Source organism: Podarcis melisellensis (assembly GCF_964234715.1).
Source record: "Podarcis melisellensis genome assembly, chromosome: 4".
Classification (NCBI taxonomy): domain Eukaryota; kingdom Metazoa; phylum Chordata; class Lepidosauria; order Squamata; family Lacertidae; genus Podarcis; species Podarcis melisellensis.
The window spans coordinates 83,749,797-83,776,664 of record NC_138531.1 but is presented as its reverse complement, the minus strand read 5'-3'; the positions used below and the strand labels follow the sequence as shown (position 1 = coordinate 83,776,664).

Sequence of the window (26,868 nt, the reverse complement as noted above, 5' to 3'; positions counted from 1 at the left end):
CTGGGAGGGGTGTGTGGAGTGCAAACTCACTGCTAAATCATAGAGAGCAATGCCTATGAGTTCCTCATTAAATGCATCATTTGAAAATGTAATAAAAGTGAACCATTTCCTGACAAACTAAGGACCAGCCATTGGTTTCTCCTGTTCATGTGTATAGACAGTAAGTTCCATCATTGCTACCATTCTATTTCAGTGTATTAATTAGAGCAGCTTCCCCAGCCTGGTTCTCTCCAGATATTTCCATCATTCACTGTCAGCATGGCTGAGGGAGTTGTAGGCCGAGGCATATGGGGGCTGGGTTGGAGGGTATAGGACGGATGGGAGAAACATGGGTTTAAGCCAAGCCTACATCTCAGGGTTGCTGTGAGTATAAAGTAGGACAGCCCCTGTTTCCGTCTTTCTTGCAGGAAGAGTGGAATATATGTGTGTGTGTATACACACACACACACACATACATATATATATATGCACACACACGCGCACACACACACACACACACACACACAGTGGTACCTCGGGTTACATACGCTTCAGGTTACAGACTCCACTAACCCAGAAATAGTACCTTGGGTTAAGAACTTTGCTTCAGGATGAGAACAGAAATCATGCTACAGCGGCGTGGCAGCAGCAGGAGGCCCCATTAGCTAAAGTGGTGCTTCAGGTTAAGAACAGTTTCAGGTTAAGAAAGGACCTCCGTAACAAATTAAGTACTTAACCCGAGGTACCACTGTATGTGTGTGTGTGTGTGTGTGTGTGTATAGATATATAGATATATTAAGACCCCTCAAATGTATATATGTGTGTGCATTATTATTCTGTTCTATTCTATTCTATATTCTATTATAATGTAGCTGTAATATTTGGCCCAACTTGTAATAATAATAATTATTATTATTATTATTATTATTATTATTATTATTATTATTAATTCATATCCTGCCCTCCCCAGCCGAAGCTGGGCTCAGAGCAGCTAACAACAGTAAAAATAACACAGTTTACATAAAATCAAAATCAAATTAATTGAAATACATTCTAAAATCATATCATTCTAAAATCAATTCAGAATCAAATTAATGGCAACCATTGGACTAGAGTTCTATGAAGATTACCAAAGTTGTGTTTTAATTCTGTTTTTAAAAGCATATAAAGCATAGCTGTGCTCTATAATGAACTGTCAAAACATTTTTGAAGGCAAATGGTATCTTAATATATTCCCCCCTTCCCCCCCCTTACACAGAACAGTTACTTGCTGTGCATTATTTGTTCATTTTGCCTCATAGGCTGGCCGGCTGCTGATAAGAAAATTAATTGCAGAGAAGCTGAAGATTCCTTGGAATGAAATAAAGTTACAAAGGACTTCAAAAGGCAAACCTGTCCTTGCAAATGACTTAACCAGTGCCCATTCCAGCTTCAGCTTCAATGTCTCCCATCAAGGGAATTATGCTGTTCTTGCTGCCGAGCCCAACTGTCAAGCTGGCATTGACGTTACGAAGACGAGCATGCCAGGTAAGTGTACTATAGTCACTCTTAAAAAAATTAATTAATAATCTACAGTGCCCTCGGAAAGGAAAAAGAAGCCACTTTGCTCATTTATTTCAACACACACTGTAGAGGGATTTTTGAGGTGCCAGCGATTGGCTGAGCTTTCCTTCGTTCACAGTCTCTGACTGCCATTGGCTGAATTGTTCCAATCTTAGGAATGCAGGAAGCTGACTTATATACCAAGCCAGACCATCAGTTCATCTGGCTCAACATTGCCCACAACACTGTGTGGCAGTTGCTGTCCAAGGTTTCAGGAGGGAATCTTACCCAGCCCTTCTTAGTGTTTGTTTTTCTTTTTGAAAATAATATTTATTACTTTTCCAACAAATTAAACACTACAAAAAAAAAAGAACAATACAATACAAAAACACTACATAACACTAACACATTAAACTAACAAAACAAAACAAAAACAGTTTTAAACACATCTACCAATTTCAATATCTTATCTTTCATTCACTTATTTCAACGACCTCCTCGCACCTCCCTTTTTGTATTCCACTTCTGTTAATTGTTTCAGCAATTCCTTTCCATCTTCCTCTGTTTTCTATCCTATAATTATCTTAACATATTCTAGCCTTATTTTTTCCTTTAATACTCTAATAATCTATTTATACTTAATTCCTTATAACATTTCTACTAAAGCCATATAACTTCATTCCAACATTTTTCTAACATTCATTAATTTTACAGTATTTCTGTAAATAGTCTTTAAACTTTTTCCAGTCTTCTTCCACTGACTCTTCTCCCTGGTCTCGGATTCTGCCAGTCATTTCCGCCAGTTCCATATAGTCCATCACCTTCTTAGTGTTGGCTATTTGCAGATTAGTTGCGCTGCAGAGAGCTTACTGGGGAGACCACACATGACAAGGAACACAAAATAACTTTAGCTAGGTTTTAATAACACAAACAAAAACTCCTTTTACATTAATTATAATATATCAATAAGCATGACCCACCAACCCAACCACCAGGGTACTGAGAGAGCTAGGTGCTGCTCTTTATATACTATACCCAATTGCTGACACAGCTTAATTAACACAACTTAACAGCGCACCTGCTATACTGCTTCACAGCTGTAAAACTAGGTCATGTTATTTGCTCTGGCCCTTAAAGAAATACACATCTTGTGGAACAATAATGAACCTTCAAATTTAAAGAGACAATTCAACACTTAAACATGCCAAAGAGACCTTTGGCATGTTTCTAATTTTGATTGAAATGTTTTTATTGAATGTATGCGTGTACGTATTGTTACAGAAGTTGGGCGCCACCAGCAGTGGGTTCCAGGCGCTCACCCAGGGTTTGTGCTGCTTTGGAGAATTGAAGACGTGGTGGAGATGTCGAAGCTTTAAGAAATATGATTTATTCACATATTCACACCTTCAGTCTATGTGGAGGAAGTCCAGACCTTACAGGAGGCATCCCCAAACTCCACCCAAAACAGCTGGTTTTGGGACTACAATTCCCATCATCCCTGACCACTGGTCCTGTTAGCTAGGGATAATGGGAGTTGTAGTCCCAAAACAGCTGGAGGGCTGAGTTTGGGGATGCCTGTCTTACAGCATGGTCATTTCAAGAGGGGCTGGTCCCCCACAACCAGGGAGTCAAAGGCATCTCTCCCAGCCAGCCTGCCCAAGATGGATCCCAGTCTTTGTTCTCCCCCTTCCTCTTCCCAGCACACCTTGCTCTAAAAACTCTCTTTTCTTGTCACCTCAAACACATACCCCATCACCATGGCAACCTCTGTCTGCCTAGGCCCAGTATTCCTCTCAGATGGGCCATCAACACTTTTTGTCACGTTAATACCTCTAACCTAGGTGAGGCCCTAGCTTGGAACAGAAGCTTAGCTTGTGTTTTTCCACTTGACTTGCAATTTTCCCTTGAGTACTCCAAATATTCAAAATCCTGCCATTTATAATTTCTAGGGTTTAGTCCCTAACAGTATTTATTTGCCCATTTAAGGTATTTCTACCTCACCTTTGAGCTGAAAAAGCTGGGGTGTGGCAAATATCAGTACTAAGATGGTCCCTGGCAACAGGCTTATAATCTAAAAAGACATGACAGATGAGGGGGAAAAAAGAAATGGCAGTGAAAAGTAATCTCAAGCACCAAGTTCTTATAATACAGTTGTATGTACCCTGCCTTGGGCTAAGCAATTCATGTAAACAAACAACCAAACGATACCAATATGATTCTCTGGAAAACGAAAGGCTGGGCTGAACCCAATTCTGTGGAACGGTGTGGGTGGGTGTTTTTCCTTCCAGAAAGGAAAGAGGCTTTATGTTCCAAAAACTAGAGTTACAAGGGATTTGTATTTTTCTTTATCTTAGGAGCAGCCACAGGGTGGCACTATTGATCCGTGGAAAATCTTTCCATCTGTTCCGATATTCAGATTCCAAAACATTAAGCACTTGCGGATGAAGCCATCTGCAACATTAAAACCGCCACACTGAAAAGGGGATTCTCGTCATGATATGTGAAAACCATTTTGGCACCCAAATATGCTATAATAACCAATCCATTTTCTCTTCTTTAAGAGCTGTATCTCTGTCAGGGAACGAATAGACATCTCTAACAGGAAATTCTCAGCACCTTTGCTACACTACAATTCCCAGGATTCTTTGGGGCAAACCATGATAATCTAACTGGTATAGAGTAGGTATTTTTGTAGTGGAGATCTGTTCTTCAGACTAGGCTCCTTAATTACTTTGCTTTGTCTTTATCTCTTTTTGGTGGGGTGTGGGGTGGGGTGTGGGAAGATTGAAGATCTTCTGGGCTCAGTTCAGCCAGCTAGGTCCTGGCTGAGCCGGGATGAGAGAGGTATACCAGCCAAGGATGAGGGAGTTTCATCAGTATAACCCAGCTGGATCCTAACCCATCCATCTTCCCAGATAGGATTCTTCCATAAGTCCCTCTTTGGTGCAATTAAAGCATTTTACTTCCTATGGCTACTGCTGCTTTTATTTTTTCCATTTTCATTTGCATCATGATCCCACCAGCATATTTCATCAGAGGTCTAACTGAAGTATGTTCAGTCACAGCATGAGAACATTTCCAGTTTGTTGGTTTTTTGCATTCATTTATGGGAATAATTGCATTAAGATTATTTTCTGTGAGTGGCAGGGCATACAGAATATTATTTTTAGCTGTGAAGTGTGGCATGGTGGAAAGTTTCGGGCTAGCGCTTATTATCCTGATAATATTCAGCTGAACTTAATTTTTTTTGTTGTTCATCAGTGGAGCTTAAAGTGCTTTACTGTATAGATTTTAAGGGAGGCCTCCACAGGTGCCATGCAGAGATGTGGTTTTTTTATATATAAAAACAATGGGAGTAGAGTAGAGAAAGAGTTAAACTCAGGCTCAAGCTTCCCCATGGTTGCCGTTGGGAAGATGGGAATGCAGTAGTGAAAATCTATGCCTGTTGAATTTCCTGTTGTGCACTTGGAAATACTGCAGGACACCTGTCAAAAGGGAGGGGGAAAATAGCAGAGTCATGCCCTATTGCTTCTCAAAACTGCTCATGAATACCACCCTACCTGTAAGAATAATGTGCTGACAGGTTCTGCAGTGATTTATAGAATTCATAGCTGCACACTAAGGACTGATACTTGGAATGCCCTGGATGGTATTTCCTTTTCTAAGTACCTGAGACATAGATACCTTTTGTGGTGTGTGTGTGTTTTTTAAGATGTACTTCTGAAATGTGGGCCTAGAGCAAACCAGAAACCGCACACCCCTCTCTCGGTGCCTTCAAAATACTCTTCACTTCCCCCCTAACATTTTTAGTCATTAACATTAATGTTATCATCCGTCCTCAGGGCTTATCCTACCCCGTCAGTTAACAGTTATCATCTATCCCTTGCCAGGGGAAATCAATTAAAAATAAGTTAAAACTAATTTTACAACTGCTGACGCAAAGCTGGATTGTCTGCTCCCTGAAATGAACACTCTAGAGAGGGAGCGAAGTTCAGATACGATTCATTCAGAAGGAAATTAGACATGAAGATTCTAGCAGCCAATTATTCTCTTCCCAGACAATTCCCGGGCATGAATACTTGAAAGTTAAGTTCTGCTGTTTCACTGGGTCTTGCTCCCAGGTACATGTGCCTAGGATTCCTCCATTTCAGAGATCTAAAGCCTTTATTTAGTGCCCTGGATGGTGATAATATTTGACTTATTCCCCCACCCCGCATAAGAAAAAAAGCGTTTGTTGCTTCTCTGTTTGAGGGGAGATAAGAAATTGTTGCTTTCAATTATGAACATAAGGAGTATGAGCTGCACAACAGCTTTTTTAATCTATTCATAACAGATAAAACATTAATTACGTTTATGTTGCTAATGAGATATTTAGCAGCACAGTTGCTGAAAAGATTTTTTTTTTCTGTCACTTCATCCCATTTTATAAATAGGTACCTCATGCCTAGGCTTTTGTGACCCAGAAGTCTGTATCTAACCTGCAGGGTAACAGATAAATATGTTTTTTTATTTAAAAAAAACCACTCCAAAGATAAATGGGTTAGCTTTTTATAAGTTTTATTTGAAATTAAAATAAAGCATTTATTATTCTTGGGAAGTTGCCCTCCCCCCCCCCCCACTCTGTTGCCTCTATAAAAGAATGCAGTTCAGAATTTTGGCACTAGGGGGCAGGGCAGAGGGGCAGGCTGTGGTGCTGAGTCCCACCTGTGGGTCTCAGGCCACTCTTTGAGAAATACTGAAATAGCCCCTCGCTTGGAGGAAGCACATTTTTGGGGTATCTTCCTTTGTTCAAACACTGCTTTCTCTGGAAATAAATATGGCAGAGAAATCTAGTCTTGTTCTCTGTGAATTGTTTAAGTGCACACTGAAAAGGAGAACGATTGTTTATTGCTGAAAGGGTTTAACATTGGAAAATTCCATTTTAGTATATACTAAGCTACAAGACAGCTCTCTCTGAGCTTTAGTTGGATTGACCATTAACTGTTGCTGTTCTCTGCTGGTTTACACATGAGTGTTTAACCTTAGATCATGTGATTAAGGTATTCAATTGCAAATCTCCATTTTGAATGAAATTGCCTGTTAGTCTCTCTCTGGACGCCACAGATAACAAAAGAAAGAAGTTATGGGAGAAACAGAGATTTGATTTTTACTCTGATCATAATTACATTATATATATATATTTAAGAAGAACCTATGCTTGGATATGCATATGCCTTATGGAATTATCCGGTTGTATCGTTGATTGTTTTGTACTTGTTTTTGAAGAGGTTCTAGCTAGTAAAGCTTTGAATAATAATTATGGGCCTGGACCATTTTGCTTCCAAAAGGAGTCAACTTTTATGCATCCAGTATTAATATTTGCAATATTCTCATCGTGTTTCCAAGAAAATCTATCACATTTGTAATGTAAAGATCTGCCAAAATTGTCCATATCCTTACTTTCAAATGGATGATGGCAGAACTTTTGGAGAACCTGTGGTCTTCTAGATGTTGCTGGACTCCATCTCCCACTATTCCTGACCATTGGCCATGCTCACTGGGGTTGATGGGAGTTGGAGTCAGGCAGCAACTGGAGAGGTACATGTTTCTGCTGCAAGTTCTAATCTTTTACAAAATTTCATGGTATTATATAGTTAATCAGATACATTAACAAGGCAAGATGGCAAGAACTTGGCCTTCCAAAGGAAAAGGTTGCTTCAGAAGTTGGCTTTTTAAATTCCCCTCTCTTTAAATGCAGTTGGTAGGATTGTAATTGCTGTTATTTTTTTTTAAAAGGAGAGAGATGTCTTTTTTCCAGATAATGAGCTTGCTAATAATTTCCCAGTATGCTTAGCTTTGTAAGCTAAAACCAGAAATCTACAAGGCCTTGCTTAATAATGAGTATATGTCTTTTGGTAATTTCTCCAGTAAACTGATATTATGCCTCCATCTTCATTTCTCTTATTTAGTTTTATTTATTTTTGCCAGCTACATTTTAATTTAGTATACTATTGCCTTGAGAATTCTCTGGTGTATTTCTAAAGATTCCGGCTTTCCTGTTTGCTTCTCTGTCCACCTCATTCCACACATTTTACTTCAAACACTTTACCTAGACAACAAGAGAGCACAAAAGTTCTGTTGTAGAAGTAATAGACCCAAAATAAATTCTTTCTGAATACTTCCTAAAATTAGATTTTCACAGCAACTGTTTCCAACATTTTTCTTTTACATTTGTGAAATGAAATGACTGATTTTTACAGTGATTTTATTTTACTTTTCTTTGCTGCTCTGTAAAACATCTCTTGTTATATACTGCCATCATCATCTGTCAGGGACTGTGCTGAGGAGGGCTGCACTAAGGAGGAATGGTGGAAACCTCAGGATCCTGAATCTTCCCAGGAGCAGGAGGACAGTATAGATTTGGAACAGTGGTTTGCAGAGGGACATAGTTCAGAAGGCAGAAGCTGGGAAGTACTGGATGGGGAACAGCTAGGAGGAGAACTGGGAGAGAGTTAACAGACTCACTGTCACTTGAAAGCATTCATCCACTCAGCTCAAGGTCAAGAAGAACAGATAAGGTGGCAGCACAGAAAGCACAGTGGTTGTGAAATCAGGTTACAAGACTATGGAGGAAGTGGGTAGAACCCTTAATTGGGAGCACCTTCATTCCTAGAAATGGATTCTTTGTTCTCTTGCTGTGATCATTAAAATTTCTAACTGGTAAGAGACTCCTTTCTCTTTGTTCTGCTTATTTACTGCCAAAGGAGGGTGATGAGCCAATTCCCTGAAGGAATGATGATGATGCTAAATGGTGTAGCTAAATCCAGATTTTGAATGTTTTTATTACTGGCTGAACGTGTTTGTGTGGTTGCGACCGAAGAGGAAGTGTGGTCTAGAAATATGTTCCATCAAAATCATGGTTTGCCTACATTATCATAGAATCGAGGAGGATATCTAGTCCAGGAGCTGCCATTGTGGTTCCCAAAAGTCTCTCTGTGCCCTTCTCTGGCACCTGTGAAGGTTCTTCAGTGGATTGAGCAGACGAGATCAATAATGGGTCAATAAGACGGTTTCTGCACGTGCTGTAGAAGAAAGCGAGAGGCAGATGGGGCCTGTCAACCTGGGAAGGTAGCCCATCTAGGAGGAGGAAAACTCTGATCCTCAATTTCTGCCTTGTGGGATATCTTCAGGAGAAGAAAAGGCTAAACCCTACACAAATCCAGAGTGGAATCCCTAAGGCAGTTGGATGGCACCTTATACCTCCCATCTCAGCAACTCCTGCAGCCAAGCTGGTGCCAAATGTATTGTTCTGATTTCCTTTGGACCACACCAGTGAGGTCAAGAGGGGGTCTTCTCGCCTGGGCAGCCCTGGACCGCCATACACACTGCCGAGGAGAGTGCATGTCTAATTTGGAAGAAACTGACATACTGAATCAGGGCCGGATTTAGGTTTGAAGGTAATTGAGCCCTTTATAAGTCCAGCTGTCCTTTCCCAACAGATTGTCGCTGTTTTTTTGTGATGAATATACAGTGCTACCTTGGGTTACAGATGCTTCAGGTTACATACGCTTCAGGTTACAGACTCCGCTAACCCTGAAATAGCACCTCTGGTTAAGAACTTTGCTTCAGGATGAGAACAGAAATTGTGGCAGCGGTGGGAGGCCCCATTAGCTAAAGTAGTACCTCAGGTTAACAGTAGTTTCAGTTAAGAACGGACCTCAAGAACAAATTAAGTTCTTAACCCGGGGTACCACTGTATGCTATATGGTAATTTATGCACCTAATAGGTATCTGAAGCCATTTGCACATAACAAATAGGAGCCTATACAACATAAAACACTGTTGCTGTATCTAGGTTTTATTTTATTTGTTTTTAATCTTATATTTTGGAAATGTACATCGAGTTGGGGGGGGCAAGAGAGTGGGGCCCTAAACTATGGCTTGTTTAGCTTATACATAAATCCGACACTGTACTGAATAGAGCAGAAAGTTGGCTGAGAGGAGGTTTGTTCCCTGTGGTATGTACACACCTGTGTCTTTATTCTGTCCCACAAAGACTTTTCCCCTCAAGTCTTAAACTGAAAGTTGGAACACGTGAAACGTATTTTGCTGGTCAAAGTAGGATGGATTATCATCGGCAGCCATCCCTCTTCCAAATTGCTATTTTATTTTCTGAAGGGGGAAAAGAACTGCTGATAGCCTTAGCCTTCTATGTGAAAGAGAAACACCTTATTGAAATCTTTTGGCTTTTAGGGATAAGAAAGGTGACAATGTCATCAGCAATAAATTCCCCTTTGAATATGTGTCATCCTGTGATCTTGTGGGAAATCACTTGACCTTATGGCTATTGGCCTTTTTATTTATCCTTGTACAGAAATCTCTTTTTAGTTGAGATCAAGGCTTCTTAAATGCTTTTTGTAAAAGCCACCGCTCATACATTCACTGCAGCCCTTCCAAGAAGTTGTCTTTGTTGTCGTCCCCCGTCCGTCCCCCGCCCGCCATTTGCAGCTCTCAGTTAAAAGTGTCTCAGCTTGGATGAAAAAGCATTATATATCAATTTGGGCCTTTAAAATATGACCTTCTGTCTCTCTTCCCATCCCACTTGAAACAGGCATATCCAAGTGTGTTTGAATGCAGCACTTAAGGTTAAAAAATGCTGCTGGAAACATAAATGAGGGTCAGTTGAAAATTTGTACATTGCATTATAGTGCAACATTTCAGAGCTAAACATTTTGAAGCACCATTCACAGAATTAGACCACAACACCAGGCAAAGGGTTAAAACCCCTCACTGATCTATATAGGGTGCACCAGCAATTCATTAATTTTTAAAAAACCATTCTCACAATCCCTTTTTTAAAAAAATAAAAACAAAAAAAAATTTTTCCTTCCAGTAGCACCTTAAAGACCAACTAAGTTGATGATTACAACTCCTATCATCTTTGGTGGTTGTCTTTGCTGGCTGGGGGGCTGATGGGATTTGAAATTTAGCAGCATTAGGGCAGCCACGGTGGCTTAAATTGTCTTTTTCTCCTCAATCTCTGGAGACACAACGAGCTGCCAGAGATGGACAGAGCACAGAAGATTCAATCTCCACCATCACTATTTTATATATATATATACAGTGGTACCTCGGGTTACATATGCTTCAAGTTACATATGCTTCAGGTTACAGACTCGACTAACCCAGAAATAGTACCTTGGGTTAAGAACTTTGCTTCAGGATTAGAACAGAAATCGTGCTCCGGCGGCACGGTGGCAGCAGGAGGCCCCATTAGCTAAAGTGATGCTTCAGGTTAAGAACAGTTTCAGGTTAAGAACGGACCTCCGGAATGAATTAAGTACTTAACCCGAGGTACCACTGTGTGTGTGTGTGTGTGTGTGTGTGTGTGTGTGTGTAGGTAGGTAGGTAGGTAGCTATTTCATCTTGCAAATCTTCAGATAAGCCTGCTAATGATGATAATGGCTTGCAGTTGTCTTACGAATATCATATAAATTTGTTCCAGATCCCTGCCATCTCTAGACAGGGCTGGGACAGTCTCCCTTTACAAAATCCTGGAGAGCTACAGCCACTCTGTGTAGACAGTACAGTGCTACCTCATTTTACAGATGCTTCATGTTACAGACGCTTCAGGTTACAGACTCCACTAACCCAGAAATAGTACCTTGGGTTAAGAACTTCGCTTCAAGATGAGAACAGAAATCGCGCAGTGGCAGCGGGAGGCCCCATTAGCTAAAGTGGTACCTCAGGTTAAGAACAGTTTCAGGTTAAGAACGGACCTCCAGAACGAATTAAGTCCTTAACCCGAGGTACCACTGTACTGAGCTAAAGGAACCAGTGGTCTGGTTCAGAATAATCCCCACAGTTCCTAAACAATCTTTTTTTCTCCCAGTCATTTTGCTTTCTAATTGCAGGGAGTGGTTCAATTCCAGACTTCTTTCGAATTATGAAGCGGCAGTTTACAGAGGAAGAGTGGAGAGCAATCAAGTCCATGAACAGCGAATGGCTTCAGTTGGATATGTTTCATAGGCACTGGGTAACTGACCATTTTTATTTTTAACCGTTCATCCGTAGTCCAGTCAACACAGCCCCTCTTCAAATATTTGAGTGGCTTTGTTTTGAATAACTTTAATTGAGTCGTTTATATATTTGCTTTGAAAGCCTACAAAGAAGAATCGGAGGAGGGTTTTGTTTGGCCTGCATTTTGTAAAACAATTGTGTTTAAATGTATCAAATGTACAAAATGCCATAATGTTAATATATAACATAGAATGCACAATACAAATTTTAAATACTATAATCATATTTCATACATCATTTCAATATTTGCTGCTATCATTAACAATCAGTCTTTATATACCATCTCCTAATATATATTTAATTAGTGGGGTGACATATTTTTCACTACTTCCAACACATCCATGGATTACATTTTTCTTTCAGATTTCACACACCTCCTAATTTTAAATTACCGATCTCAACTTTAAAAAATGTACCAAAGTGCATCGAAAGTAGTATTTTAGGATGAAATACATTTAGAAATGTGTTCACCAAGTTAAAATACTATTTTGTGATACAATATGTATTTTCATATGTATTTCTTTTTTAAAAAATTTTTTAATTAACTTTATTAAATTTCTTCATCAACTACATAAGTTTCATACAATATTTTTCACAATAATGGTCATACTACATGCATATCATAAATGAAGACACAAACATTATTCATACAAATACCCACTTATTAAACTGTCAGTAAATATTAAATATTTTATAATTCATTAATCTGCTCTTTTGAAATTCTCATTATTACATTAAATATTAAATAAGAGAATATGAATTCCCTCCATCTTCCATTATTCCTCCTTTCTTACATATTGCTCTGCTAATTTCCAGTCTTCCCATTTTCCTCTGTATCCCTCCACTTCTTTAATGTGATTGTTCATGTAATAATTGACATTTCTTCCCCTCTTTTTCTAATTACTTCTTTTCCAAACCCAGCTTACATTTTTCTTCAACATTTTAGCATTCACAATCCTTGTCAGGGTTGAATTATACAGTATCTTGAGTCCAGATTTAATTGCAATTCTGGGGGGTGGGTGGGAATTCACATAGTTTGGGAGACATAATAGAAAATATTCAGTTATTATCTCCTCCAATATTGCTTCACCCTTGCACACTCGCACCATGAATAGATACAGTCTCTCTTAATGTTATTACAGAACCACCATTTCTTCCTGTAGACAGGAATAATTCTTCAATTATTTGCTTTGTACAACATTGAAGCATTCCCCCTCTCATCACTTCCCTGCCAAACAATTGATGGGCAGCTGGATTCCCCAATCCTGTTACAAGTCACCTTGCACTTTCTCATCCCAAGAAAAGGCCCATGTGTTGAGGTTTCTGGCTGGGGTTCCATTCCGATGTCATATAACCCCTGTTTTATTTATTACTACTTCTACTTATTTATTTATTTATTTATTTATTGGGTTTATATACCGCCATCCATCATAAAATCTCAGGGCGGTTCACAGAATAAAATACAGGATGAAAACAAGCAAATAAGTAGAACATGACAACAAAACAATAACACGCTCACCCCTTCCCACTGACACATTTAAAAGGCAGTAGAATATTAATTAGGTTTGGTTGAGGAAGAACGTTTTCACCTGGTGACTAACACACACACACACATATTATTTATATTATATATATATATATATATACATACACACACACATTATATATATACATATATATATATATGCTTTCGTAGATTTTCACGGGTACAGGAATGCAGGTTTTGGTGTCCTCGGGTGTCTTCCCGTGTAAAAGTTGGGGTGTCTAGGCGACGTTTCGACGAGGTCTCACTCGTCATCTTCAGGCTGGTGCTTTCGGCTTCTTGTTACTGGAATATATATATATTTGCAGAAAAGGCCTCAGACTATGAATGCAGAGTCTCGGACAGTTTATATGGGGAGAGGCTTTTTTTTTCCTAAAAAATGTTTAGGGGTCCTCTTATTTTGACTTGAGAAAATCAAAATTTTATAGTTCAATTTGGGAAAAGTAAATATAGTAAATGGACAAAAGGCCACCATCGGGGGTAGCAATGGAACTGACAATGGAACTCCCTGTGCTGGGGAAGAAATGATGTTTTTTTAAAAAATATATAGTTTATTCTCCCATTAGATTCACAAAATGTTTAGGGGTATGTGTACCCCTGCAAACACACACCCCAGGAAAAAAAGCACTGGGGAGAGGTATTGTGGTCCTGAGCTACACTGCTTGCCAGTTCATTTCCCGATTAAATTTGAGGTTTAAATTGGTGTTTAAAGCCCTAAGCAACTCTGGCTTGAAATATGTGAACAATCACCTCCTTTGCTACAAACCCTCTTAAATGCTGATATCGGCAGAGGTGACACTCTTGGTAGCTTTTCCGCACTCAGAGGTTTGGCCCAGGAGAGTGGCCTTCTCTGTGGTGGCCCCTAAGCTGTGGAACTCCCTCCCTACAGAGATGTGATTGGCATCTTCCTTATACAGCTTCATTTTGATAGTAGACGTGAATATTTTTAGAACCCACTTTATTTTCACGATTGCAAATTGTTTTAAACAGTTCTTAATGTTATGCTTTAACGTTGCAACACCTGCCCTTGCATCCTTATAGTGAAGGGCAGGTAATTAATTAATAAATAAATAAGAATAACATTTGATCAGTTAAATCATTCCTTAAGCATAGAGAATGGCTTGATGGCACAATTCCACTAAAGCTAAACAAGGAAGATGCTTTGCAATGTGCTATGGTGGGAGACTGCCTAAGAGCCATATATAAGCCACTTCGAGTTACTTGTAGGAAGAATAAACAGATAATCAATGAATTGAATGATCAGCTAAAACCTTCAGGTTTCGTGACCAGTTCTTATTAATGCAGTGGGCATTTTGACAACTCGGGTATCTGCAAGAAGGCTTCTGTGTTGTCCCATGCTTACTCCTGCCAATTGTACTCGCAAGATATAACCATGGAAATTCTCTATACATAACAGGCAGAAGAAAAAGACCTGGGATTTGGCCCTGGTTTAATCGTGTATAGGTGTGGAAGAATTTTAAATGTAAGTGGGAGACACACAATATAGAGTCTTGTGGTTCCTATTAGGCGGAGATTCAGAAAGCCACTCTGCATATAGTGATTGGAACCATACATGGGTTGACCACCTGCATTTTGATTTTTTCTTTCTTTTAGGCACTAAAAGAGAGCTTTATAAAAGCCATTGGTGTTGGGATAGGTTTTGACCTTCAGAGGATTGAGTTTAATGTATCCCCACTGCAACTGGAAGTGGGGAAAACGTATAACGAGACAGTTATGCTCTTGGATGGCGAAGAAGAGAAGCAATGGAGTTTTGAGGTGAGGCTGCAACCTACAAACTTCTCCCTAAAGTTATACTATATACTGTCTTGAAATACCATAAGATGTTGGTGGAACGCTTAAATTGCCTACTCGCGAGCCCCTGCTTTCTTGGGATCCCTATTTGTGAGGATGCAGGGGTAGGAGAAGAAAGGGAGCTTGCCTAGTCGGTGTTAGAATTCCTGCTCCATGACTGCAGTCATGGGATTGTTGTCTATCACATGACGGTGTATGTTTTGACTCCACAGAGTGGGAAGTGATGAAGACAGGATGTTTGTGTTACTGTGTGGCCGTGAAGTGGGACTATTGTCCTTTGTTCTTTTTCTCTTTGCTGTCTGATGCTAGAGAGAGAGGGAGCCATGTTGCAGTGCTCCATGTGTGTTTATATGTAAATAAAGTAGATTAGCCAAAATGCTGAGTTGCTGAGGTCTATCACGCGAACTGCGCAGACTCTGCAGATCCCTAAGTGTGCGGATGTCTGTTGGCATCGGTTGCTGTGATGTATGGGCTGAAGAAAGCTTATGAAGCTCCCGAACGATTGACCAGGAGGTAGAGAACATGCCAGTTGGGCATGTGTCTCTGCCAGAGTCCTACTCGAGTGTAGGCTGAATTCCGGACAGTCGGTTGCATGGACAGTGTTTCGAAAATCCTCGAAAATCCATTGGCCCGCGGGAGACCATCGTTTGTCTCCCTGATTGATTTTAAGGGCAGAGGGCAGACTCGAGGCAGAACTTCCTCCCTCAGGGAGATTTTGGGCGCATTTTTTGGTGCCACCCTCTCCATCCACCAAAACCTCTCCTCCCCCCCCCCCCCGCTTGGTATTTGTGCTGTGTCTCAAGGAGCAATCAAAACGACATTCACATTTTGCCTTTAATGGCCAAATTTGCCCATGGCTTTCAGGAGTGATTGTGCTGTTGCTTTGTTGAACTCTCATAAAGAAATTTGCTGGTGTTTGCAGAGAAGAAGGAAAAAAACCGCTTTGTCCTCTAGCAATGCCGCACAACCTTATAATGCACCCAGTTGGAGCACCCGTAAAGCTTTTAACGTCTGCAGTCTGGGGAGACCTCATGCCAATAGTGGCAGTAACTAACATTTAGACTCCTGTGTTTGCTTTTCGAAATGGGAAATGATGTTAATATTAAGTCACTGAGAAATAACCTCTTAACTTCACTTTAGGGAATTCAGTTTCTGCTTTGATAATGTATAAAGGGGGGGGGATCAAGTATAGTAGGTAAAAAAGAGACTTCTTTTTTTACCACCCACAGCGAACAGAGTAGAAATTGTCAAAGCACTGGTCTTCAAGCTGATGAGTTAAGACTTCCCAGTAGGTCATGCGCTGACAACTAATGGCTCCATTGCTGTTTTCTTTCTTTTCTGTTTCCTTTAAAATAGGGAGAAAGACAATCCAAATGATGGGGTGGAAGAGGGTTAAAGGGTAACCAAAGGGTAGGCTACTCTTCTGTGGTTGTGTAGAAGACAATGCATTAACAGCTGTGACTTTTTCAGCACCGCTTGACAGATTTGCAGCTACCAAAATCCTCATTTCTGTGGACAGAGGGGCCTGGTGGAGTGGATTTTGTCCCTAGACAGGAGGTTCCACACCCCTTCCTTAATATTACTTGCTGCAAATATGCTCTAGAGCAGATCCACCTTTGCAATATTGCACACGTGGAACAGGAAGTGTTACATAAGAGGGTTGACAGGCCAACAGGTTAATTTACCTAGGCTGTCACATCACCGGACTTCCTGAAACATGGAGCAACAATGGGGAAATGTAGGCAGTTTTTCCTGTCCATACTATCTAATCTTTTACTCTCCTACATTTGCTTGCTCTTGGTGTTGGTAGTTATTCGGTACACTTTCCCCCCTTTTGCCATCTAGGAAACACGGCTAGATGATTGTCACCATGTTGCAGTTGCTCTGGGGAAACCAGGAGCGTTTGGAGAGAAGCCTGCTGCGGTAAGATGTTCGGGTAATTTTCAGTATCAAGCAGAATTGTTAGTAGTTTTGTCTTCTGCCTTGAGATGGCTCTATGCTAAATAGCCTTTGAATTTTTAAATACACAATAGCACTCTTGACTGGAATACAATTCCAAGCAGCTGTTAATTAAAACCTAGAGTAGAAAATACCGTCCACCTGCATTCAGATCCTAGAATAAAGTAGAATACTTGGGATATGATATTGAAGATCATCTAGCCCAATCTGCTGCTCAGTCCAACAGTTCCTGGACCTGCTCCGCTCTGCCACCAGAAAACTGTTGGTTTCTGCTCTGTCTTCACTGTGCAGCGAAGTGCTTGTCACAAGACAGGTTGTTTACATTCCACAGTCAATGCACTGTTGGGTTTTCCCACGGGAAGAGGAGACTGGATGTGACGTACACTGGTTTCCTGTTTTTCACAGTTCTCTCGGAGTTCTTTGTTTCCGAGGAGAGAGAAGTTGCTTCTCTGCTCTAGCAGAGGCAAAATGCCTGCTTGTAAACTCTCAGCATTGAAGTGTAAATAAACTAAAGTTAAGCATGTGGCATGTACTGCTCATTCTTCTGCTGTGTACAGGACTCTGCAAAAACAACATAAACTCCATGGTGGGGCTCTCTGCTGGCTGCTGCTAGTAAAGAACTTGCTGGCAACATTTCCTTCCCCCTTCATTTTGGTGGGTGGAAGGGGGAGCTTCACAATAATATGAGAGCCTTATGGACCAGCCCAGTGGCCTGTCAGGGGTTCAGTCCCCGGCTTGATCACACAGTAAGCGTAGTTGATTAAAAAGGATGATTTTACTGTCAAAACAACAGATAGCTCCGGAGAGCTTAATACAGCCTCCACCATCATCAATCAAGATGACCCTTCTGAAGATCCCTTCCGGTTACAGAAGATATTGAACTTTCTCACTTTGCTTGCTTTGTTTCCAGTCTAACAGCCCTCCCCTTAGCCGACTCTTAGGAGGGATTGGATCAGCTCCAATCTGTTCCCATTCTGACAAACTGCTTCCTTCTCTGTTCGTGCCAGTTTGCCCCTCCCAAGAGCATTGTCTGGCTTCCTACCAGCTCTCAGCCATTCCCTTATCAACTGGCATTCCAAGGAGTGGGGGAGTTGGCACTGTTGTTGTTGTTTAGTTATGTCCGACTCTTCGTGACCCCATGAACCAGTTTGGTCAAACTTATGCTGGTAGCTTCGAAAACACTATCCAACCATCTCGTCCTCTGTCGTCCCCTTCTCCTTGTGTCTTCTCTTCTCTTGATGTGGCCAAAGTATTGGAGCCTCAGCTTCACGATCTGTCCTTCCAGTGAGCACTCAGGGCTGATTTCCTTCAGAATGGAGAGGTTTGATCTTCTTGCAGTCCATGGGACTCTCAAGAGTCTCCTCCAGCACCATAATTCAAAAGCATCAATTCTTCAGCGATCAGCCTTCTTGATGGTCCAGCTCTCACTTCCATACATCACTACTGGGAAAACCATAGCTTTAACTATACGGACCTTTGGCACTTTGGAGTTGGCACTAGCCGATGCTCATTCTGCCTGGCAGTTAACCCTCTCTGTTCCTGGCTGATTTCTTCAATTGTCTGCAAACCTTCCCTGAGAGCTGGCTGCAAACCATCACTGGGAGCTGGCTCATTCATGACATGGCCCTTCTAACCCAGCATCCTGTTCTCCCCAAGGCTCGCCAGATCTTGCGGTGAAGTGATGCTGGTGTCACTCTAGCAGGAGGTGGCATAACCCAGCAGGTCTGGGCAGAGGGACACCTCCTCCCAACCAACCCCACTCGCCCCAGCCTGATGTGAAGGGTGTTTGCATTGTGCTGTTAATAGTAAACACATAAAAAACAACAGAAAAGGGAGACTTAAAAATCGATATCCCACAGCTGACTTGCGTGGTTTTAAAAAAAACTAGCAATCAAATGCAAAGTTGCTAGAAAGGCTATGGTGCAGTTTGGGATAAATGCAAACTTTGATGAATAGTACCTTAATGGGACTATTACGCATGGCACGCGGGTGGCGCTGTGGGTTAAACCACAGAGCCTAGGACTTGCCGATCAGAAGGTCGGCAGTTCGAATCCCTGCGATGGGGTGAGCTCCCATTGCTCGGTCCCTGCTCCTGCCAACCTAGCAGTTTGAAAACACGTCAAAGTGCAAGTAGATAAATAGGTACCACTCTGGCGGGAAGGTAAACGGCGTTTCCGTGCGCTGCTCTGGTTCGCCAGAAGTGGCTTAGTCATGCTGGCCACATGACCCGGAAGCTGTATGCCGGCTCCCTCGGCCAGTAAAGCGAGATGAGTGCTGCAACCCCAGAGTCATCCGCGACTGGACCTAATGGTCAGGGGTCCCTTTACCTTTCCCTTTACCATAAAAATATTATACTAAGTTTCAGAAGAATTTGGTTAGAAACCTAGAAAAGGTGAGATCCAACGTGGCCCGAGTGGGCGTCTGCTTATGTAATGGGGTGCTTCTTTCCTCTTCTACCTCCATGTGGCTCCAAAATATGCTCCAGAGGGCTGGGGAAGCACCCAAAGCAGATTTTGGTGGTGCATGGGGGACTGGAACAAGGAAGAGAGAAACCAGAAGTCCTGTTATGTAAAGCAGATTTCTGTTGCACAAGCAAGTGGGCATCATTGGATGTTGGCCAATGTGAAAATATTAAAGCGGTTAAAGAACCGGGGGGGGGGAGCAAAAGCAGAATCAATCAACAATTATTTCAAATCAAATCAACTGAAGCAATTAATGTATAAATATCTGCTTTTCACAAAATCTATTAAAGGGAGCCATGAATCACAAATGTTTCCATATGCTTTCTCCCTCACACAACTGAATGTTCTCGGTTATTTTGGGCATTTCTTGATGTGATCACACAACAGCATGGATTCCGTTTTCTTCTCTCTCACTGAATCAGCATGCATATGCATTGGTGCATACATTATTATTATTATACTATTATTTAAATAATTAATATACTGCCTTTCATCTGAAGAAGAAATACCAAGGCGGTTCACAACTGAATAAAAGCCAATAGCAAAATAACAAGAATAAACCCAGTTACAAAAATAAGACTACATTAAAACATCCATAATTAAAATATATAAAACTAAATCCGTTAAAACAGACATAGTAAATGCTTGTCTAAACTGGTGTGTCTTCAAGAGCTGGCGGAATGCCAATATTGATGGAGCTTCCCATATTTCAGAATATAAGATGGAGTGGTGGACAGTTGTGTACCGAAAAGTACAGAAAACTGCACGTGGCAGTTTCAGGCAGGGAAGAATGTGGGGCAAAGCAGACTGACGAAATGATAATGGACCAAAATGGAGAAAGTCTGATCCCCTTCACCCTGGTCCTTCAGATTCCAGAACCTTGGGGTTGTGCTCAAATGTGAACATACTGGGTTGCCTTTCAAAATTAGAATTGGATCTATCTTTGCCTCTCCCGTCTGTAAAATAGGTGTGTGTGTGTTTTAATGTTACAAACAGGGAAAAATAATTACAACCTTGTTCTTCAATCATGGAAATACTGATCTGCATTTCTGTGAATTGAATTCCCCTCCCTTCTTCTTCTCAGGTGCTTTCTTCTGCTGCGACCCAGACTACATTTACAACACTGACTTTTGATGATTTAGTTGCCTCTGCTGTGCCTCTTGCACCTGAAGACCCTGCCTGCTGGGATAGCTTTTGTGCTAAGCAGGAATCGCCAACACGCCAGGGTTCCAATCCAAGATAAGAGAGGCTGCGTTTGCAAGGAGAGAAGCTGAAAGCACTCACAAAGGCCACACACTGTTCTCCTTTCCAGTAGTTAATTTGTATGTTTGGTGGTCTGGGTGGTGGAAATGCTAAAATTGCCTTTTGTGTTCTAGTTTTTTGGCTGTTCCGTATCAAATGATTACATTTATCATTGACCTTTTCCAAGCAGACTGGATTCAGAAGAGGAAAAACTGTTGGGTTTTCTGTTCTCTGGCTGAGTTCATATTATTATCAGCTGCTGAATCTTTGTATTTCATTTCTGCAAATATAATCGAGAGAGGGAAAGAAAGGAATGATGTTGGCCGACTTTAAAAATATTACATCCATCCTGATTTAAATGTAGTATTTTCCTATAGAGGGCAATGACAGGCCTAGACAGCATCTTGAGAAGTAGAGACATCACCTTGCCAACAAAGGTTCGTATAGTTAAAGCTATGGTTTTCCCAGTAGTGATGTATGGAAGTGAGAGCTGGACCATAAAGAAGGCTGATCGCCGAAGAATTGATGCTTTTGAATTATGGTCCTGGAGGAGACTCTTGAGAGTTCCATGGACTGCAAGAAGATCAAACCTCTCCATACTGAAGGAAATCAACCCTGAGTGCTCACTGGAAGGACAGATTGTGAAGCTGAGGCTCCAGTACTTTGGCCACCTCATGAGAAGAGAAGACTCCCTGGAGAAGACCCTGATGTTGGGAAAGATGGAGGGCACAAGGAGAAGGGGGCGACAGAGGACGAGATGGCTGGATAGTGTTTTCGAGGTTACCAGCATGAGTTTGACCAAACTGCGGGAGGCAGTGGAGGACAGAGGTGCCTGGCGTTCTCTGGTCCATGGGGTCACGAAGAGTTGGACACGACTAAACGACTAAACAACAACAACATTTTCCTATAGTGGAAGAGTTGGTGCATTTCTGTCTTTCCTCAAGTACCTTGTGTAATGTTTATCAGGAGGACTTCACGTGTGTGGCTCTTTATGCAATAACCTGATTAATGCAGTAGCCCCACTACACCACCATTTGAAGACACAAATCATACAAACAGAACAATTATCCATTCAGCAGCACCTAAGAAGCCCCTGTGTAGTCATGGTAAGGACAAGGGCGCATGGCCACTCTCCCACCAAAGGGAGGGGCACACTTGTCCAGTAAAACATGAACCAGGTCTTTATTGTTTATTTTCCTGATAAGCCATTTGCCATTTCTGATTCCTAAAGTACTTGCAGTGAGTAAGTCTGCAAAGTTAAAATGTGCATATGTAGAGTATTTGGCAAGAGATGCCTTGGGTCAATGGAATAAAGCGGTGCTAGTGTGGAGAGAGCAGCCATGAAATTAAAAGACGCCTGCTTCTTGGGAGAAAATCAATGACAAACCTAGACAGCATCTTAAAAAGCAGAAACATCACCTTGCAACAAAGGTCCGTATAGTTAAAGCTATGGTTTTCCCAGTAGTGATGTATGGAAGTGAGAGCTGGACCATAAAGAAGGCTGATCACCAAAGAATTGATGCTTTTGAATTATGGTGCTGGAGGAGACTCTTGAGAGTTCCATGGACTGCAAGAAGATCAAACCTATCCATTCTTAAGGAAATCAGCCCTGAGTGCTCACTGGAATGTGAAGCTGAGGCTCCAGTACTTTGGCCACCTCATGAGAAGAGAAGACTCCCTGGAAAAGACCCTGATGTTGGGAAAGATGGAGGGACGACACAGGACGAGATGGTTGGATAGTGTTCTTGAAGCTACCAGCATGAGTTTGACCAAACTGCGGGAGGCAGCGGAAGACAGAAGTGCCTGGCGTGCTCTGGTCCATGGGGTCACGAAGAGCCGGACATGACTAAATGACTAAACAACAACAACAAAGTGTGGAGACCTTACAATTTTAAAAGGGAAGGAAATGGCCACCTAAGTGATGGGTGGGTGATCCAAAACTAACAAAAAGGTTTTATGTGGAACACTACTAAACCTTAGGTTACGTAAATACAGTCCTGGTAACGACACACACACCGTAACAGGCTGTTTTTGACTATGTAACTTCTATTTCAAACACAATTCAGCATATAATATCTCACAAAGTGTAATTCCATAGATCAACACATCACATGCAAATATATCAAGAAAATTAAAGTCCAATGGATGGTCAGGAGATAAAGTCCATTTGGTTCCTAAACTGGCATATTGGCAATAACCACAATATGTTATTCTTATCTTAATGATGTTCCACGTATTGCTGCTTTGAGGATTCTAATGTTCATTGTATGTAAATATTGGATCAGCTGGAAAACTTGAAGGTATGGCACATGTAGCTATCAGATCAGATGGAAAACTTGAAGGTATGGCACAGCAAGGATTCCTGGATAATACCTTGTTTTGCCCAACCGGGCTTTGTCAACCGTGCATACTCTAAATTAAACAAACATGATATAACATAATCCTTATGCAAACTAAGTAACATAACATACCAATTAAACAAGTTAACATACCATATTATTTTATGACGGAAACATGGAACAGAATAAATTCAGTTAATCCAATCACTGTCCAAAGTTCCTTTTTAGACAGAGAGGTAGTATAGATTCTAATACAGCTGGCTACAATTTCTGTAAATGTTAATGAAAGAGACCATATTTTCATGTTTAAAGAAATTAATGATGTACCTTTAAGAATTAACACATAATGACTCGTGGATGTGAGATGCTGTAGAAGATTTTCTTGCATCTTCAGTTGCCACGTGGCCGCTACCGCACTGACAATGAGAAAACAAGCAGGGAAAAGATAGTAAACCTTCATTCTTAGTGCATGGCGATGGTAAAAATGTTACTGATCACCAAGAAAATAAGGGGTCTCTAGTGGCACTAAGAAGCTGAAATAAACACAAGGAGATAACAATGGTGGTGATACATAAATTATGAATGGAATAGGCAGGTTCTGCTCAAAGTTCGGATATATGAATAGCAAGAGTTGTCTGCATTGGAACCCCTGACAGATGCTGGGTTTACAAAAAAATAAATAGTTCTGCAATGCAGTACTTGAGCAGAAAGTGCAGCCTCACATGCTTATAATGGACTGTATTTTTCCTGGTGCATTTTAACAATGATCAACATTTGTTCAAAGGTTTCGCCTCAGTGAACTGAAAATAGCACTCTCAAGGTAGCTATCCATAATGTATAGAATGCATTCTTTAATCATACGGTGTAAATATGAAAGCAAGGGGAGAAAATGTTCTCCAGTAACATTTGGTTCCCTGGAGTTGTTTTGTTTCAAGGTTGTAGGCAGTGCTGCTCTTGTCTGGGCTGAAAGTGGCACCCTGGAAGTCTCCAGTTCTGGCAAGGCCAAGCCTGAGTTGGGTGGAAGTGCATGCAGCAAGCAGCAGTGGCTGGTGCAGTAGAGCTGCCCTCCTAAACACTGGCATCAAAGTAGTTTATCTGGACAGTGGAAGCATGGTCGAGGCTGAGTGGACAGATGGCAGAGCCAATCCAGCACTCCCACTGGTTCATCCACATAGCTGCAGCATTCCCAATCCAGGTAAGTTACAGTCAAACTAGCGACATTCCACCTCATCAGCTGCTACGGGCAGTTAGAGCAAATACTAAGCAAGAAGAGTCTCACCAGGTCCTATACCTGACACCTCCAGTTAAAAGGATCAGATACATGATGTGGATGTTGGGATGCGTCGTGGGAGACGGGGGCAATTGGCAGGCCCCCAGCTGGCTCCAGCCCACCGGCCGGCAGCTAAGCGAACTCCGGTTCTCGGAACATCATCAAAACTGCGACTCAAGCTTCAGAAACCTTTAGAGACTGAGCACGCAAGCCAGCAAAGATAACAACTCTTTGCAACCAGAGCGGACAGAGGCATATGTAAGCATATTTACAAGCATTTTAGTCAGCATCAGGACAAAGGAAAAACATGTCTGCTCCTCTTCGTGTCCAAGCAAAAGCATAAGAGAAAACTATACACAACGGAAGTTCCCAGCAGGCTGTGCTGGAAGTAAACAGACATGTGACATACAACAACCCACACATTTGTTTTAAGGTGGAACGGAACATCATAATCCTAACATCCTCCCCCTTTCCGTGTAACCTGTTTTACCTGTGGTTCAACCCAATTGCAACCGCTGTACGTAAACCTTAAGTTGTTCTCTGTCAACAACCTTAGACAACAGATCTGCAGGAATTTCATTTCCTGGCGTGTAGGACACTTGAAGTTCCCAGTAGGCTGTGCGGGAAGTAAACAGACGTGACATACAACAATCCACACATCTGTTTTAAGGTGGAACGGAACATCATAATCCTAACAGTGGAAAGCCCCTTCAGAGCCACAAAGTAGACCAGCCTTCTCCAACCTGCTGCCCTTTATATGTAGTTGGACTCCCAAATCCCATCAGCCACAGCCAGCATGGTCAATGGTTAGGGTTGATGGAGGTTGTGGTCCATCAACATCTGAAGAGGCATCATGTTTGGAAGGCTGGAGTCGACAATACTGGGCTAAATGGGCAAATAGCCTGAGCTCGAACGTGGCAGCAACTGCCTGGTCTTTTTGGCTTCAGCACCCTGGACAGATCACAAAGAGCAGGTGATTTGTTCAGCAAGTCCAACTGAACTTGCCAGGTAGGTTAGGCTGAGAGGTGGTGGCTGATCCAATGACACCTAGTGAACTACCTGACTTGAGTGAGGATTTGAAAACAGGCCTCTCAGGTCTGAGTCCAACACTCTAACCGTCACATCAAACTGGTTTTCATGAGAATGTGTTCCTTGCCAGGATTTCAAGTTAACTATTTTTGTTTTCATTCTTGCTGCCATGGTTCTTGGAAAATCCTTAAGAAGTCCCTCTCCTGCTGCACACAATGATGGTACTCATTTAAAAGCACAAAGCGCTCGAGTTTTAAATCTCACATTGTACTCCAGAGCAGCCAAGCTGGATGATTCAATAACTCTAAATTCAAGACTGCACAAAGGTACAACAGCCCTCATGAGATCTCTCAGTTTTACAATTCAGTGGAACCTCATTTATTCACAGTGAAGCATCACACTTCTCTGAGGAAGTGACTTTTAGCACATGCCGCTAATTGACATCATACCCTTAATGGCACCACATTGATTACCCAATACTAAGGGATGAAAACATTGGAACTTCTATGGAAAGAGGTGGAAAATTTTCTTTATGGAATATTTAAAAACTCATTAGCTTTCCTCAACGTTTTAGTGGAACTGAACCATAGCACTAGTTTGAGCAGGGGAATCCTGGGGTTCTGTTGCAGCTGCTTTCTATCTTTGATAGAATATAATAGCACTGTATGTGGATTTAGGACTTACTTGTGAGTAATAACTAGGTCTTTATTCAGGCAAGCAATGGTACAGGCTGGGCTGCAGACACAGTGCTCAGAAGTCATGATTCAGGATTTCAGATAAGGGTATGAAGTTCAGATAAGACAGAAGCAACAAAGATGTCCCAACAAGTTTTCCCACCCCTCCCACCAGCTTTAAAGATGTTATTGTGAGTTGTCACCCACCACAAAGTAATGTTGGAATTAGTCTTTAGGAAGTTTTGTTGCAATGTGAGCTGGGAGATGGGGTAGGGGTTAGAATTTATCTGCAAACATTTGCCTCCTGGCTTTTAATGCAATATATGGTAGTGAGAACCACAAATATAACTGCTAATATTCTCATTTGCATTTAGATAAACATTATAAATACTGTTTAGGTAATAAGGGTTCTCAGGCTTTCTAAATGGATGCTAATGGTAAAAACAAATTTCAGCTTACCTGAAATTAGCTGTTTATTTCTATGCATAATTAGCTTGCTGACAGACATTTTGTCATTTCAATTACCATACCAGCCACGCTTGGAAACGTAATATCACAACAGCACAATTCATGTGGAGCAGATTAAAGAAAAGGAAGGATTGTAAAAATTTCACTTGATCTTCATATTTTCTGATTGCGTAGTCAGAGTAAAGAGGAGGAAGCTAAAAGCCAGGGCTGGTTGTAAGAAGCCAAGAAGATAGTATCTGAACAGAGCCTGACTTTCCCATCACCTGTTACCTGTTTTTAAAAAGAAATAACTCTGGATATACTCAGGATTGAACCTGGACAATCTGCTTACAAAGGATGTGCATTACCACTAAGCTGCAGTCCTTTAGCTTGAGCTATGGTGCCTCTCCTGGCTGAGCTGTTTGGGCAGAACTTGGGGTTCCAAGGTTAGCATCTAGCCTTGAGTGAACCCAGCATCTATGCATGGATAGGCAAACTAAGACCCAGGGGC

The 26,868-nt window shown here is 41.4% G+C and overlaps 1 protein-coding gene and 1 long non-coding RNA gene across 2 annotated transcripts in view; both read left to right on the top strand.

The window, feature by feature from the left end:
• The window catches only part of AASDHPPT (aminoadipate-semialdehyde dehydrogenase-phosphopantetheinyl transferase), a 28,169-nt gene extending 7,195 nt beyond the window's left edge, over positions 1–20,974 (top strand). Inside the window, exons 2-6 of the mRNA XM_081910092.1 lie at positions 1,281–1,506; positions 11,415–11,536; positions 14,738–14,899; positions 16,781–16,858; positions 20,441–20,974. Of these exons, the coding sequence (XP_081766218.1) occupies positions 1,281–1,506; positions 11,415–11,536; positions 14,738–14,899; positions 16,781–16,858; positions 20,441–20,599 (747 nt within the window). The 3' untranslated portion in view covers positions 20,600–20,974. The remainder of the gene's footprint in view (positions 1–1,280; positions 1,507–11,414; positions 11,537–14,737; positions 14,900–16,780; positions 16,859–20,440) is intronic.
• Positions 20,975–22,315: 1,341 nt separating this feature from the next.
• On the top strand, positions 22,316–26,617 carry LOC309369383. Its single transcript, XR_014168075.1, has 3 exons — positions 22,316–22,898; positions 22,941–24,640; positions 24,878–26,617. It is a non-coding gene; the product is annotated as an uncharacterized lncRNA (long non-coding RNA).
• Positions 26,618–26,868: the final 251 nt, after the last annotated feature.